The sequence below is a fragment of the Mobula hypostoma genome, chromosome 6 (genome assembly GCF_963921235.1).
Source record: "Mobula hypostoma chromosome 6, sMobHyp1.1, whole genome shotgun sequence".
Lineage (NCBI taxonomy): Eukaryota > Metazoa > Chordata > Chondrichthyes > Myliobatiformes > Myliobatidae > Mobula > Mobula hypostoma.
The window spans coordinates 38303519-38318579 of record NC_086102.1 but is presented as its reverse complement, the minus strand read 5'-3'; the positions used below and the strand labels follow the sequence as shown (position 1 = coordinate 38318579).

The 15061-nt window shown below is 39.4% G+C and overlaps 1 protein-coding gene across 1 annotated transcript in view; it reads left to right on the top strand.

The window, feature by feature from the left end:
• LOC134347777 (transmembrane protease serine 7-like) overlaps window positions 1-15061 on the top strand; it is a 138359-nt gene that overhangs the window by 64625 nt on the left and 58673 nt on the right. The window contains exons 17-20 of the mRNA XM_063050182.1: window positions 2112-2291; window positions 6302-6521; window positions 6683-6807; window positions 8359-8366. Coding sequence (XP_062906252.1) covers window positions 2112-2291; window positions 6302-6521; window positions 6683-6807; window positions 8359-8366 — 533 coding nt within the window. The remainder of the gene's footprint in view (window positions 1-2111; window positions 2292-6301; window positions 6522-6682; window positions 6808-8358; window positions 8367-15061) is intronic.

The window sequence follows — 15061 nt, the reverse complement described above, 5'->3', positions numbered from 1 at the left end:
CTCAATGAAAACTGGCTCATGAACCTCTGGTTTCCTCCTCTTGAATTCAATAATCAGCTCCTTGGTTTGCTGACATGAGTGAGAGGTTGTTGTTATGGCAACACTCAGCCAGATTTTCAATCTCCCACCTGTATGCAGATTCAACATCATCTTCGATTCAGCCGAGGACAGTGGTGTCATCAGCGAACTTGAATATGGCATTGGAGCTGTGCTTAGCCACACAGTCGTAAGGGTAAAGCGAGTAGATCAGGGAGCTAAGCACACAGCCTTGTGGTGCACCTGTGCTGATGGAGATTGTGGAGGAGATGTTGTTGCCAATCTGAACTAACAGAGGTCTGCAAGTGAGGAAATTGAGGATCGAATGGCGCAAGGACGTATTAAACCAAGGTCTTGAAGATTATTGATTAGTTTTGAGGGGATGATAATATTGAATGCCAAGCTGTGGTTGATTTTTAAAAAAAGCACATCTTTGTTGTCCAGATGTTCAGGGGTTGAGTGAAGAGCCAATGAGAAGGCATCTACTGTGGACTTGTTTTTCTGGCAGGCAATCTGGAATGGATCCAAGTTGCTTCACAGGCGGCAGTTGATATGTTTCATCAGCAACCTCTCAAAACATTTCATCTCTGTGGATGTAAGTGTTACTGGACAATGGTCATTCAGGCAGGTCACTACGCTCCTCTTGGGCACCAGTATAAATGAAGCCTGGTTAAAGCAAGTGGATACCTCAGTGCTGAAGTGACAGGTTAAAGATCTCAGATACACTTCAGCCAGTGGATCAATATGGACCGTTAGCACTTGGCCACATACCCTGTCTGGGCTGGATGCTTTCCATGGGGTCACCCTGCTGAATGATACTCACACATTGGCCTCAGAGACTGAAATCACAGGATTACTGGGGCTGTGGGAGTCCTTGATGGTTCCTCCATGTTTTGATGTTCAAAGGGAGCATAGAAGACATGTTGCTTGATTTCACTTTATTAGACGTGATAGCGTTCAAGCTCTGCCGCAACTGTCGAGCATCCTTCGTTGATTCAAGTTTAGTCTGGAATTGCCACTTTGCCCGTGAGGTGGCTTTCCAGAGATCATACCTGGACCTCTTGTAGCTTTCTTGATCCTCAGACTTGAATGCCTTTGATATGGCCCTCAGCAGATAATGGATCTCACGGTTCATCTCGGGCTTCTGGTTGGGGAAGACTCTGAATGATTTTCTGGGGACATACTCGTATATGACTGTTTTTATTTTCCCAAATTGATCTTTCAACTGATCAATTGATCAGACGGTCCTGGTGTTGTTGTTTCCTTGAGTGCATTTCACTGGCATTGTGGTTTGATTCTGGGATATTTACACCATATTTAAGGTATTAAGAATATAGGTTATAGATAATATGCCAAGTGAAGAAGATAACAATGGTTTTCTGTGATACAGAAACTAAAGTCTCCGGGAGAGTCAGAAAAAAAAATTGGCACTGAGCTGCATAAAAGTGCGTAGTTGCTTGGATGGGAGCAAAACAAAGTTGTTTTAAAGTAATAATTGAAAATTGGTGGAGGAGGAAAGGTCTAAGACTTGGCTTAAAGTAGAACAGAAATAAGAGAGGTGGAGTTCTTCAGGCAAGTAATTCCAGGGTTTGAGACTTCGAGTCCAGACTTGGCTATTATTGTTCACTGATGGCCCACTGTGAACAGGGGTGTGGTTCTCTCTCTCTCTCTATCTATCTATCTCTCTCACTCTCTCTCTCTCTCCCTATCTATCTATCTATCTCTCTCACTCACTCTATCTATCTCTCTATCTTTCTCTCACTCTCTCTCACTCTCTCTATCTCTCTCACTCTAACTCTCTCTCACAATCTCTCTCACTCTCTATCTCTATCTCTCTCTCTCTCACTCAATCTCACTTAATCTCTCTCTCTCTTTCCTTCTCTCTCACACTCAAACTCACTATCTCTTCTCTCTTTTTCTATCTCTCCTTCCCTCACTCACTCTGTCACTCACTCACTCTCTCTCTCTTTCTCACTCTCACGTATTGCATAACTAAAATATTGTTATATTCATCAATAAATGCCTCCTAATATTTTGTAACAATCAGTATTTAAAGATATTTATTAATGTTGCAGGGTGACTCTGGAGGACCATTGTCTTGTCAAGAAAGAGTTGGTGGAAGATGGTTTCTTACGGGTGTTGTTAGCTGGGGTCATGGATGTGGAAGACCCAATTTTCCAGGAGTCTATACAAGAGTATCAAAGTTTGCTATGTGGATCCAGCAACATGTCTCTGCTTTGCCAAAAACTGATGAGGTCACATAGCTATGTAGATGTCATTGTTCATAGTTCAAAATATTACACATTTATCAATGTTGATAATAGAGTAAATATAACCATTTTTAATTATGCTATTTATACAAGATCACAATTTCCACAGTCACCTTATAAAAATTTTATGTATGTTTATGATGAAAATGTAATATATTCTGTCATCAAGATTAAATTGCTACTGTCCTCATAAGGTATTTTAATTGATAGAATTCTTTCCCACAATTTTCCTTTTTTTTCATGTGCAAATATTCTCTCATAACTGAGGCCATTCCACCTATTGAATCTATGCCAGCTCTGAAAACAAATCCATTTCTTTGATTATTTCCCTGTAACCATTCTCTCTCACATGGCCAATAACTCCACCCTGATTCTCTATCATTCGCATTCCACATTTACCTTTGTTAAGAAATAGCTACAGTATATGAGCGACTGAATGTTTCCTCTTAGAATGCTGTTCCAGGGCATGTATTTGGGAAATTTTACCTGGAAAGTGCATTTAATTTTACCTTTGTCTGCTTTACACCCAAATTCACTGCCCTCATGCAGAATATAAATATGATTGCGAAAGGTGGAATTCAGGGCAAGCTGTCAGGACTCAGTGAAAAGCAACAAAACCGCATGACGTACCTTTAAATATTAAACTTTACATTTCAAGGTAGCTAGCCACCATTTATGTATACTAGACACTATGTTTAAAAGGTACAATCATGCCAGGATTGCAATTTTAATATTACTTACTGAATCCATTAAAATAAATCCAGGCAGAAAGCAAATATAACATATAATGCAGACCTCATTCAGAATTATTAAAAATTGTTTTTCAAATCCTGCCAGAAAATCAGCTTTGTGGCAGACCTAAGCATATTTTTACAACTGCATTTCATCAATTATTTTAAGAGACAACATAAAAAGGCAAAGATGTTCTGGCGAGAGCAATGACATTGCACCACCATGCATTAGTATTCCCTCAAATTGTTTTTCATCTATTAGTGAAGCTACTACTTATCTCTAATTGCCTTTGAGACAATGATGGTGAGACCCCTTTTGAAGCTCTGCAGTCCCAATGAAAGTACTCCTGTATTGGTATTGAGTAGGGAGTTCCAGGAGTTAAATTCAGCCACAATGAAGGAACAGCAATATATTTCCAAATAATGTGCAATGAGGAGAGAACATTGCAGGTGGTTATGTGTCTATGCCCTTGCTGCCAATGTCTTTGGTGAAGAAGGTAGCAGATTCTGGAGATGCTGTCTGAGTTGCCTAGGTGCAACAAAGTGGCTTTTGTAAACAGTGCATGTTGCAGTCACTGTGCACTGCTATGAAACGACTATATGTAAGTAGGTGGATGTGTGTCATTAAGTGGGCTACTTTGTCTGGGATGGTGTTTTAGGTGCAGTGTTTATTAAAATAAATGGAGAATATTTCATCACATCCTTGATTTATCTCTAATAAATAATGGAAACAAAATACTAACATCTGGATGTGACCCTTTTGCCACAGGATACTTAGTTTCTGACTTGTTCTTGTCACCACTATGCGGTGGGATCAATTGAGTTTCTCATCAGTAGTGACTCCCATGGTGTTGATGCAGGATCACCTGTTGCTGGTAATGTCAAGGATTGATGGTTGCTCTGTTTTGTTGTGAAGGTTGTTGGCACCTCTGAGAATATTATTTGCATCTTATCATCTCTGTCTGAATGTTGTCCGGAACTTGTTGAGTGCAGGTATGGTGCACTCAACTAATTCTGAAGAGTTGTCAATAGCATTGAATATTATACTGAAGAGTTGTCAATAGCATTGAATATTATACAGTTCAGTGAATGTCCTCTTTCTAGTCATTGCTGAAGCGGCTAAAGATGGTGGGGCCAAGGATATTGTTCCGAGAAACTCCTGCACTGTTGTTCTAGAGCTGGTGTGATTGATTTCCAACAAACACAGCAATCTTTATGGGAATATACTCCGATTGATGAGGTGTTTTCCCATTGGTTTCACTTTTCCTTGTACAAGTGTACTTTGATGTTTCACCCCACTTCTGGATTTCAACCTTTTGCCCATGGTTATGGAGCTGGAGAAACCCAAAACGAGGACCAGTGAGATGCCTCTAGGTGAGTAGGCGTTTCCTGATGGTACTGTCCCATACCTTCCGTCACAATTCTTAAATTACAGTAGATTGACTGGATGATATTTGGCCATTTGGATTTGTCCCATTTTCCCGAACAGGACATACTTGGACCATTTTCAAATTGTCAGATGGATTATTGTCTGCGAGGTATAATTCTACATGTTTATCTTTTAGTGCCAATATATAGGAAATTCATTTGTGTTTCTGGCAATATAAGATTTGAAAAATGCCACTGCATTCATAGTTGACGTTGCAGAGCGGGAGAGATAATCTGTCGGATATAAACAAATAGAAAATTTTGCAAAAACCCAAGGTAGATGGACTGAGTTCCACCGACTTGATTAGTGGTCTAGATATGTCAGTGTAGGTCCCATCATGGCCTTGAATTGTACTTTCAAGCAATGAACAACAGTAAAGGTGGTTATTAAATCACCGGGTTGTTCCCCGAAAAATCTTTGGTGTTATCAATGTTTTTCACGAAGAAAATCCTTGCCATCGTATGTTATCCAGTGTCCGGAGAAATATGGTTGCTTGACTCGTAACAGCCTCTGAAAAGAACAATCTAGGGGCTCAGTTAGGGTAATAAACTATAACCTTTCTTGAAAAGGGTCAGACACCATCTACAGAGAGTGAAAATGACACTGAACGTTAGTGACCATTCATTAGATATTGGCAGGTGCACTAGCACGACAGATACGGTGTTATCAGGTGCGTTTTAAAATTATTTCTGAAGACATGTGATAGGAAGAAGCACCTTGTAGCACTAGAGGCTGGATTCGCAGCGGGGCTCAGGGCGGCGCAGTTCCCCCAGGAGACACTTCCCCTCCTGCCCAGGAGCTTCACCTGGGCAGTCGCTGGGCTGTGTACTTACTGCTGGTTTGGTACCGGCTTGGCGGTGCACACCGGTTCACCATTTCGGTCACTCGGCAGTAGCCGACAGTGGAAGTGGGAGGGAATCGCTCTGTTGTCTAAATCTGACTACAAGCTCAATGATAGGGTTACCTTGGCAGACAAGTAGGGTCGTTGTCGTTTCATTCACGGCACCTTTACCGGATCTATAGATTGTGGAAGAGCTGATCCTGAGCAGATTCTGCTTTTAACGAAATAGGGCGATGCGAATACTTTCAAAACAACGGATCAGTGAGGTCTTCACTATTTCAGAAAGAGCCGCTCACCAGCAGAAGCAGGAAAGACTCACCTCTGGCCAGGTAAGGTCACAAGTTGCAGAAATGTAAATCAGCTTAATGTTAACCCTACTCGAATAATGCAGTCGAAGTATCTCGTCCTCACACACGACTTTTTAATAGTATTCTCATAAACATCAGTTTATCCTCATAATTAAATCCCGCGATCCGCAGCATAACATTGAAAAGAGTCATTTTGCTCGTGGGGTATAATGTATATCCATTATTTATAAAGAATGAAAAACTCGGGGTATTTTCATTATTCAGATGGATATGAATAGTTACAAATTAACGAGATTCATAGTCGGCAGATATTTTTAGATAAGCTGTCGTCGATATGAATTATTTCCTCGGAATGAAACCTCCTCTCTAATGCTACAAATTAGTTAATGCGGGTATTAAAGAGAGTTTTGTTAATTTTTCGCTGTTGCTAAGACTCCTCGTATAAATATTCGGAACTTGAAAACTAGCATTTGATGTAAACATTTCTCATTGCACAGAAGTAAAAATGCACAATTATTTCTTTGGCAACTCCTAAAATATTGATTCCAGAGGAGCGGTTGCAAAAGGTAACTGAAACAAAGGTAAACATGTTTTGAATCACTGCGTACGCTTCAGCGCAACACGTTCATCAGGAAACCCTGGTGTATTTTAGGTGTTTACACTCCTTTCTGTTTTTTTTTCTACAGAAATATCCTATTGCAGAATATAACAAAGGCAGCTTGCCTTCCGATCAGTGTCTCAATCTTTCATCGGCCCGTTCTGTTGATCCATTAGCACTCCGAACATACCTCTGCCCTCAGAAGTTCTCCCACAGAAGTAAATCCGACAGAAGATGGATCCTTGGCTCTCTGCCTGTAATCCCTCTCACAGTGGCAGCAATCATTGCAGTCCTTTGTTACAGCTTGTGTAAGTTTAAATCCTGCACTTTGATGGCTTATATTACAAGTCAAACAGCTATTGTCTAGGTTCCTTAACAGTGCAATAAACATTCAGCTTAATTGTTCTGTTCAAGTAAACAGAAGTTGTGTTACCTGCAGATTGCAAGTTATGGTTGTTTTCTTTTCCAGCACCTGCTATCTCCATTTTTTATCTGAGCGGAAGTGTAGAAATCTCTAACCTCACCTACACCAATGAACTGGGAGACCCACGCTCAAAACAATTTATCTCACAAGCACAAGCTGTCCAAAGTTATGTGAGTTGCAAACCATTTTTTTGCTACATTGCCAAAAATCAGCACTGATTGAATGGCGGAGCAGACTCGATGGGCCAAATGTCCTGATTCAACTCCTCAGTATTACGGTCTTATTGATTTATGGTTGCAGTGCTATTATCCATTAACTCATTCTGTTGACTACCATAACTTAGGATGAGAAGGTGTTTCAGGATCTGGTTACAGGCAATTCAAAATAAATCCACCATCCTGGTTTAAAAGGAGAATGGTTGCAGGTTTTTGTTTGCTGTACAGGGTAAACTTAAGTGTAGTTTAGTTCAAATTTATTTTTATGTTTAATCACTATCACATAGTATCGCAGCTTCAGCACAGTAACTCATGTCAGAGTGAATAGCTAGATTTGCTTTTCCACATGTCCTTGTACAGTGAACCCTAGAAGCTGTGTCAGTTTATGAAGATGGGATTTGAGAAAGCAATTAGTTAAAATTTCTGAAGTTGACACAGTTCTGGCCGAAGAAAAAGAAATGCCTACTTAAGTTTTCAGTTGATTCTTTTACAAAAATAGATTTTAACAATAAATTACCCACTCAAAGATTTTTATCTCTTAAGCACTGGGTATAAAATGCCATATAAACATTGTAAGAAATGTCTATGCCATTTTCGGTAACTGAGAGGAAAATATAATTTGGCCTTCATGGAGATTTGATTCATCTGAAATTGCATTAATTGTAATATTTTGCCATACAATTGCAACATGGTGTTCCAGCAGATTCTAAGCAGTAAGTCTGTTCCGATACCTGCAATTGGAAGAAAATGATGCTAATCAGAGAAAAAAGCCACTGAACTCTATAAAGTAGTCACTAAGTTCTGCACTGTTCTGTCTTAAAAAAGTTCTTAAAGAACTGTTCTGTTGTAAAGAAGTTCTGCTGCCAAGAAACTTGTGTTGGAATCAACGTTCTCTCTAACTTTTTTATAGCTGCATGGACCAACCATTGCTCTGAGCAGGAAATTTTTACATGGCCTGAAAGCTGTGCAGCAGTTTAATAATAACATTATATAAAATAAAATTCCAGCTGTGTGACACTGAAGGCCACGTGCACGGGAGCATTTCAGTTACTGTGTGGCTGTGCACCCGTGCAGGTTAGAGGGAACAGTGCTTGGAGCAGACTTGAACATTTACAAAGGAGATTGTTGGGAAATGGACTCAGTTTAATTAAAAACGCAACAACAGGAATTCTGCAGATGCTGGAAATTCAAGCAACACACATCAAAGTTGCTGGTGAACACAACAGGCCAGGCAGCATCTCTAGGAAGAGGTACAGTCGACGTTTCAGGCCGAGACCCTTCGTCAGGACTAACTGAAGGAAGAGCTAGTAAGAGATTTGAAAGTGGCTCTTCTTTCAGTTAGTCCTGACGAAGGGTCTCGGCCTGAAACGTCGACTGTACCTCTTCCTAGTGATGCTGCCTGGCCTGCTGCATTCACCAGCAACTTTGATGTGTGTGGCCTCAGTTTAATTAAGCTTACATTCGGCATTACAACACTTTATTAGAATTGTTTTGTCTTCATTCTAGAAACTAAGGTGAGTGTCCAAAGAAAAAGATTTCATAAAAGTAACAAAAGTAATCAGCAAAATTGTGTAGGTTGTGTAGATTGGGTAAGTGAAACATGGCTTTCAGAAGTATGTAAATTATTGAAGATAAAGATGAAAGGACTGAGGAACTCTATGATTACAAATATGGTGAGAGAAAGAGTTAAGAGCAGGAAAAAGTAACATGCATAAAGCTGGTATTGTAGTGGTTAAATTACACACATCTCAACATCTTAGACAACAAATCCAGGCTCATTGCTGCTGACATTGAAAATCAAACCATGGCACTTTTGTTTGGTGACACAGTTTTCAGACATTGAGTATCCCATCACAAAAAGATGTGCAAGCATGCTGATGTCATTGTATATCTTCACACTGAGAGCTTTGTTAAATTCTTTGATAAGACTAACTGGAGAAAAATTCAGCACCTAAGGTGAAATTGCTGAAAACTGTGTTTTGGCCAGTTTAGGTACTGGAGCTCGGTCTGGCTATATATTTAGAGAATTATAGAATTTTGCAAAGGAGAAAACTGCTCATCCAATCATGTTCCTGCTATCCAAAAGCCTATTCTGACTAATCCTATCTTTGTAGTCCATAACTATGTGGTTTACATTATTCCAAATGGACAGTGGATTCCATATGAAAATGAAAAAAAAACTCAAATGGTAAAACAGCACAACTGTGGCTGACAAGGGAAGTCAAAGCTATTGTAAAAGCAAAAGAAGGGGCATACAACAAAGCAAAAATTAGAGGATTGTGAATTTTTAAAAACCTACAGAGAGAACTAAAAATAATTAGAAGGGAAAAGATGAAATAAGAAAGCAAGCTAGCGAATAATATCAAAGTGGATAGTAAAAGTTTTTTCATGTATATTAAAAATTATAAGAGAAATGAGGATGGATATAGCACCGCTAGAAAGTGAGGTAGGAGAAATAATAATGGGGGACAAGGAGATGGCTGATGAACTAAATGAGCATTTTGTATCAATCTTCACTGTGGAAGACACTAGCAGTATGCCTGATGTTGTAGTGTGAGAAGTGGGTGCAGTTACTGTTAAGAGAAGGCGCTCAAAAAGCTGAAAGATCTAAAGGTACATAAGTCACCCAGACCAGAGGAACTGTATCCTAGGGTTCTGAAAGAAGTAATGTTAGAGATTACAGTGGCATTAGAAATGATCTTTCAAAAATTATTGGACTCTGGCATGGTGCCAGAGGACTGGAATATTGCAGATGTTACTCCACCCTTTAAGAAAGGAGGAAGGTAGCAAAAAGGAAGTTATAGACCAGTTAGCCTGACCTCAGTGGTTGGGAAGATGTTAGAGTCAATTGTTAAGGATGGGGTGATGGAGTACTTGGTGACACAGGACAAGATAGTATAAAGTCAGCATGGTTTCCTTCAGGGAAAATCCTGCCTGATGAACCTGTTGGAATTCCTTGAGGAGTTTACAAGTAGGATAGATAAAGGGGATGCAGTGGATGTTGTACATCTGGACTTTCAGAAAGACTTTGACAAGGTGCCACATATGAGGATGCTTACCAAGTTAAGAGCCCATGGTATTACTGAAAAGTTACTAATGTGGTTAGAGCATTGGCTGATTGGTAGGAGGCAGCGAGTGGGAATAAAAGGAGCCTTTTCTGGTTGGCTGCCAGTGTCTACTGGTGTTCCGCAGGGGTTGGTGTTGGGACCACTTCTTTTTATGCTGTATATAAATGATTTAGAGGACAGAATAGATGGCTTTGTTGCCAAGTTTGAAGACAATACAAAGATTGGTGGAGGGGCAGATAGTGTTGAGGAAACGGGTAGGATGCAGAAGGACTTAGACAGATTAGGAGAATGGGCAAGAAGGTGACAAATGAAATACAATGTTGGAAAATGCATGGTCATGCACTTTGGTAGTAGAAATAAATGTGCAGAGTATTTTCTAAATGGGAAGAAGATCCAGGAATCTGAAATGCAGAGGGACTTGGGAGTCCTTGTGCAGAATACCCTGAAGGTTAACTTGCAGGCTGAGTCAGTGGTGAGGAAGGCAAATACCATGTTAGCATGTATCTCAAGTGGTCTAGAATACAAGAGCAGGGATGTGATGCGGAAGGCTTTATAAGGCACTGGTGAAGCCTCACCTTGAGTATTGTGAACAGTTTTGGGCCGCTCATCTTAGAAGAGATGTGCTGGCATTGGAGAGGGTCCAGAGGAGGTTCACAAGGATGATTCCAGGAATGAAAGGTTTATCATATGAGGAACATTTGATTGCTCTGGCTCTGTACTTGCTGGAATTCAGAAGGATGAGGGGGGATCTCATTGAAACCTTTCGATTGTTTAAAGACCCAGACAGAGTAGATGTGGAAAGGATGTTTTCCAAGGTGTGAGAGTCTAGGGCAAGAGGGCACAGCCTCAGGATAGAGGGGCGCCCTTTCAAAACAGAGATGCAGAGAAACTTCTTTAGCCAAAGGGTGGTGAATTTGTGGAATTTGTTGCCACATGCAGCTGTGGAGGCCAAGTGACTGGGTGTATTTAAGGCAGAGATTGATAGGTTCTTGATTGGACATGGCATTAAAAATTATGGGGAGAAGGCTGGGAACTGGGGTTGAGGAGGAAATAGAAAAAAGGATCAGCCATGATTGAATGGCGGAGCAGACTTGATGGGCCAGATGGCCTCATTCTGCTCCTATGTCTTGTGGTCTTATGGTGTTGTATCCCACCATTGTACAAATTCTAACTTGGCAGCTAATTCCAACAAAACCAGCTCTTTAGGTACTGACCTTCCATTAAAGGGGAAAAAGGCTCTTATCACCAACCCTGTCTCCATAAAAACTTCCATATTCATTGCAAGGACTATTGCACAATAGGGCTGAAGGTCCTGTTTCAGTACAACGTCATGTATTTAAGATTTAAAGTCACAATTACTACTAAAGTTAAGTGACAACTTTCATAATTGTAGCATCTTAACACATGACACATTCCTTAACCGAGTTATATATTCTACATGTGTTGCCAGAGAGAGTGGTACAGGTGAGTCCAGTTATGGCATTCAAATGGCATTTGGACAGGTACAGTGAAAGGAAAGGTTTGGAGGTATATGCAGGCAAGTGGGACCACACTACTTACAACAACTTGATCAGCATGGACATGTGGGGGCAAAAGGCCTGTTTCATGCTGTGGAGTGCTGTGACTCTAGTTCAAAGTTCTAAGTACACTTATTATCAAAGTATATGCAGTATACAACCCTGAGATTTGTCTTCCGCACAGACAGCTTACAGATTTTAATTATTGTTAGTTTAAATAAAATAATACAGCACATTTTAGTTTCACTATTCCATTTATTTCTGAATCTAATCATTCTTTCAATGTACTAGGCATTATTTAGATAATTTGGCATTGAATTCAATAAACGATCAAACGAATTTTAGTTCTGACTAAATTATACCACTTTGTTATCAATTCTTAAATTGGGTTGGTTGTGGGCAGATTGAGTTGCTTACCCTGTTTACAATATTTTGTAGATCTCCTGTAGACATCACTATATCAAAATGACTTTATAATCATCGTATATTCCTGTGCAAAATCAGATCAAAATTCTGTGGGCAATAGTATATGTAAAGCACAGCTGTCTTTGTTTATTTACTGCTGAGAGCAATGTGTAGTCCAATGCCATTTATTGTGACTGAATGACTCAATGTGTATGCTAGTATATGTTAATTATAATTTAAACTTGCATGGAAGCAGCTGATATTTGATTGAGGTCAGCTTGTGGAATTTGTGCCATTGCGTTGTATATTTAAATCTATAAAGATTGTTAATGATTGATAAACATATCCAATTATTGAAAGTGTCAAATATACATTTGTAGTTTATACTGTTGAATTATTTCATGGGATTTTTTTTCTCTGATAAGCTTTGTGAAGGTAAAGATATGAACTTTGTGATTTTCATGCTGAGGGTAACAGTTTGGTTCAGTCTTTGATATGTAACAATTAATCTTAATTTGATCTGCTCATCTATTACATTTTATAAATAGAATCATAAAGAGATTATTCTAGATTCCTCACCTATTTATTTTGCTGCATTTGGAATTTTAAAAATCATGGAAATTAAAAAAAAAGAAAATTTTGTAATTACTTCAGCTATTCTTTTACCTGAAAAGCTGTATTTTCCGAGGGTGTTTAGCACTGAGTAATGTTAACCGGGGTGGTCTCAAGAATTACAAAATGCTTTATATCAGGATTAAGGGGGAATGTAGTTTTGGAAGAAAATTTAGTAGATTTGATCATTTTATGATTAAAACACCGAATGAAATGTATCCTTAAATCATTACATCAGGAATTGAAGTTACCCTTTGCTACTGCAGGTAAGATGGTAGGATAATCGCTACGGTTGGGACTGGAAAAGATTGGAATCCCAAATGGTCCATCCCAAAATTTCTTATTTCCCAAATACTATTGTTTGAGCACATACTTCATTCTCTATGAAGCGTTTCAACATTATCTGCTTCCAGGATTAGATAATTCCAAGTGTTAATCACCATCTGAAGAAAGCAATGAAACATATTCTGTCCTGCTACCTCATTTCAAGGTTAATCTGATTAAAAAGTTCCAAAAAATCTGAAGTATGATTCAAAGATGCCAAACTGTCAGCCCCAAACATTCTGTCCCTAGCTAACCTCTGGCATTCAATTTGATCACAGCTGATTTGTACTTAAGCTTACTTTATCTGTGCATGCCCTGTGTTTATTGAAGCCCTTACAAAGTGGAAAATCAGTCTTGCAAATGTTAATTAATCAATATTAGCAGTTTTTTCTGATAGCGAAATTTCCATCTCTTATTGTGTGCAGATACATTTTCATTTCTTGCCAATCAGCATTTTTGTTCCAAATAATACATTTTCCTGAATAAACTCGCAAAATTCTGCCCCTTTTTTGTGTTTCAGATGCCCTGAAATAGGGATCAGTGCTGTGTTGTGCTTTGCAAAATTGCTAAGGTAGAACATTGGCAGTAGGAGTACAATGCACTTCAGGAGGTGCTTCTCGTTTTCTCTTTGCTAACCTTACATTTGCTTTTGTTCATATTAAATGCCAGCTGTTAAACTCCTTAATTCAGGAAGTTAATTATCAGATAGTATTAAACTTCATAGCTTGCTGTAATACTGTACAATTTTCTGATGTGGAATTAAGTTTGGCATTATTAAGGCCAACTTAAAGATATTCTAACCTTTAAATGGGAAAAAAATCTACTTTATAATCTACATTTTAAGTATCAGTAGATCATGATTTAAGGAGTTGTACTTAAATGCACGCAGCATAAGGAATAAGGTGGATGATCTTGTTGCACAGCTGCAGATTGGCAGGTATGATATTATGGCCATCACTGAGACCTGGCTAAAGGATGCATGTCTCTGGGAGCTGAACGTCCAAGGATACACGGTGTATCGGAAGGATAGGAAGGTAGGCAGAGGGGGAGGCGTGGCTTTATTCGTAAGAAATGATATTAAATCATTAGAAAGAGGTGATATAGGATCGGAAGGTGCAGAATCTTTATGGGTTGAGCTAAGAAATAGCAGGGGTAAAAGGACCCTGATGGCAGTTATTTATAGGCCTCCAAACAGCTGCAGGGATGTGGACTACAAATTACAACTGGAAGTAGAAAAGGCTTGTCAGAAGGGCAGTGTTATGATAATTGTGGGGGATTTTAACATGCGAGTGGATTGAGAAAATCAGGTCAGCCCTGGATCTCAAGAGAGAGAATTTGTAGAATGTCTGCGAGATGACTTTTTAGAACAGCTTGTTGTTGAGCCCACTAGGGGATCAGCTGTACAACTATGAAAGGAAGCTAGCAAATAATATCAAAGAGGATACTAAAAGCTTTTTCAAGTATATAAAGAGTAAAAGGCAGGTGAGAGTTTAGTCAGAGGGTGGTGAATCTATGGAATTTGTTGCCACGGGCAGCAGCGGAGGTCAAGTCATTGGGTGTATTTAAGGCAGAGATTAATACGTATCTGAGTAGCCAGGGCATCAAAGGTCATGGTGAGAAGGCGGGGGAGTGGGAGTACATGGGAGAATGGATCAGCTCATGACAAAATGGCAGAGCAGACTCGATGGGCCGAATGGCCGACTTCTGCTCCTTTGTCTTATGGTCTTATGATTTGATTCATTTGCAAAAACAAACTTTGGAACCTTGGAACTGCCCTCAAAACGTCATACACAAACTAATTTAAAAATTATCTCAGAACACAACTAAAACAACTTCAAACAAGAGAAAAGCTGCAGACTCTGGAAATCCAAGCAACACACACAAAATGCTGGTGGAACTCAGCAGGTCAGGCAGCATCTATGGAAAGGAGTTACAGTCGACGTTTTGGGCCGAGACCCCAATTTAATAGCTCTTCATCACTTGAATGTGCTTGTGAGAGCCCAATGCGTCAACCAGAATATTGACCCTAGAGAGAAGGAAGCAGAAATATTAAAAGAAGGGAAGAAACAGATATATCTGTTTTATATTTATATTATGGCATTCATATATTAAAAACCTATTACCGATTAACATGCTAGGTGCTCGTTAGTGAACTAGTTCTAAATCCTGAAGGTAAAATTGCCATATAATATGAAACACTTTAAAAAGATCACAGATTTTTTGAGTCTCTGGTGGATTCCATGTCTGGCCACCTGGTGGCTCACTGATGATTAATTTACAAAC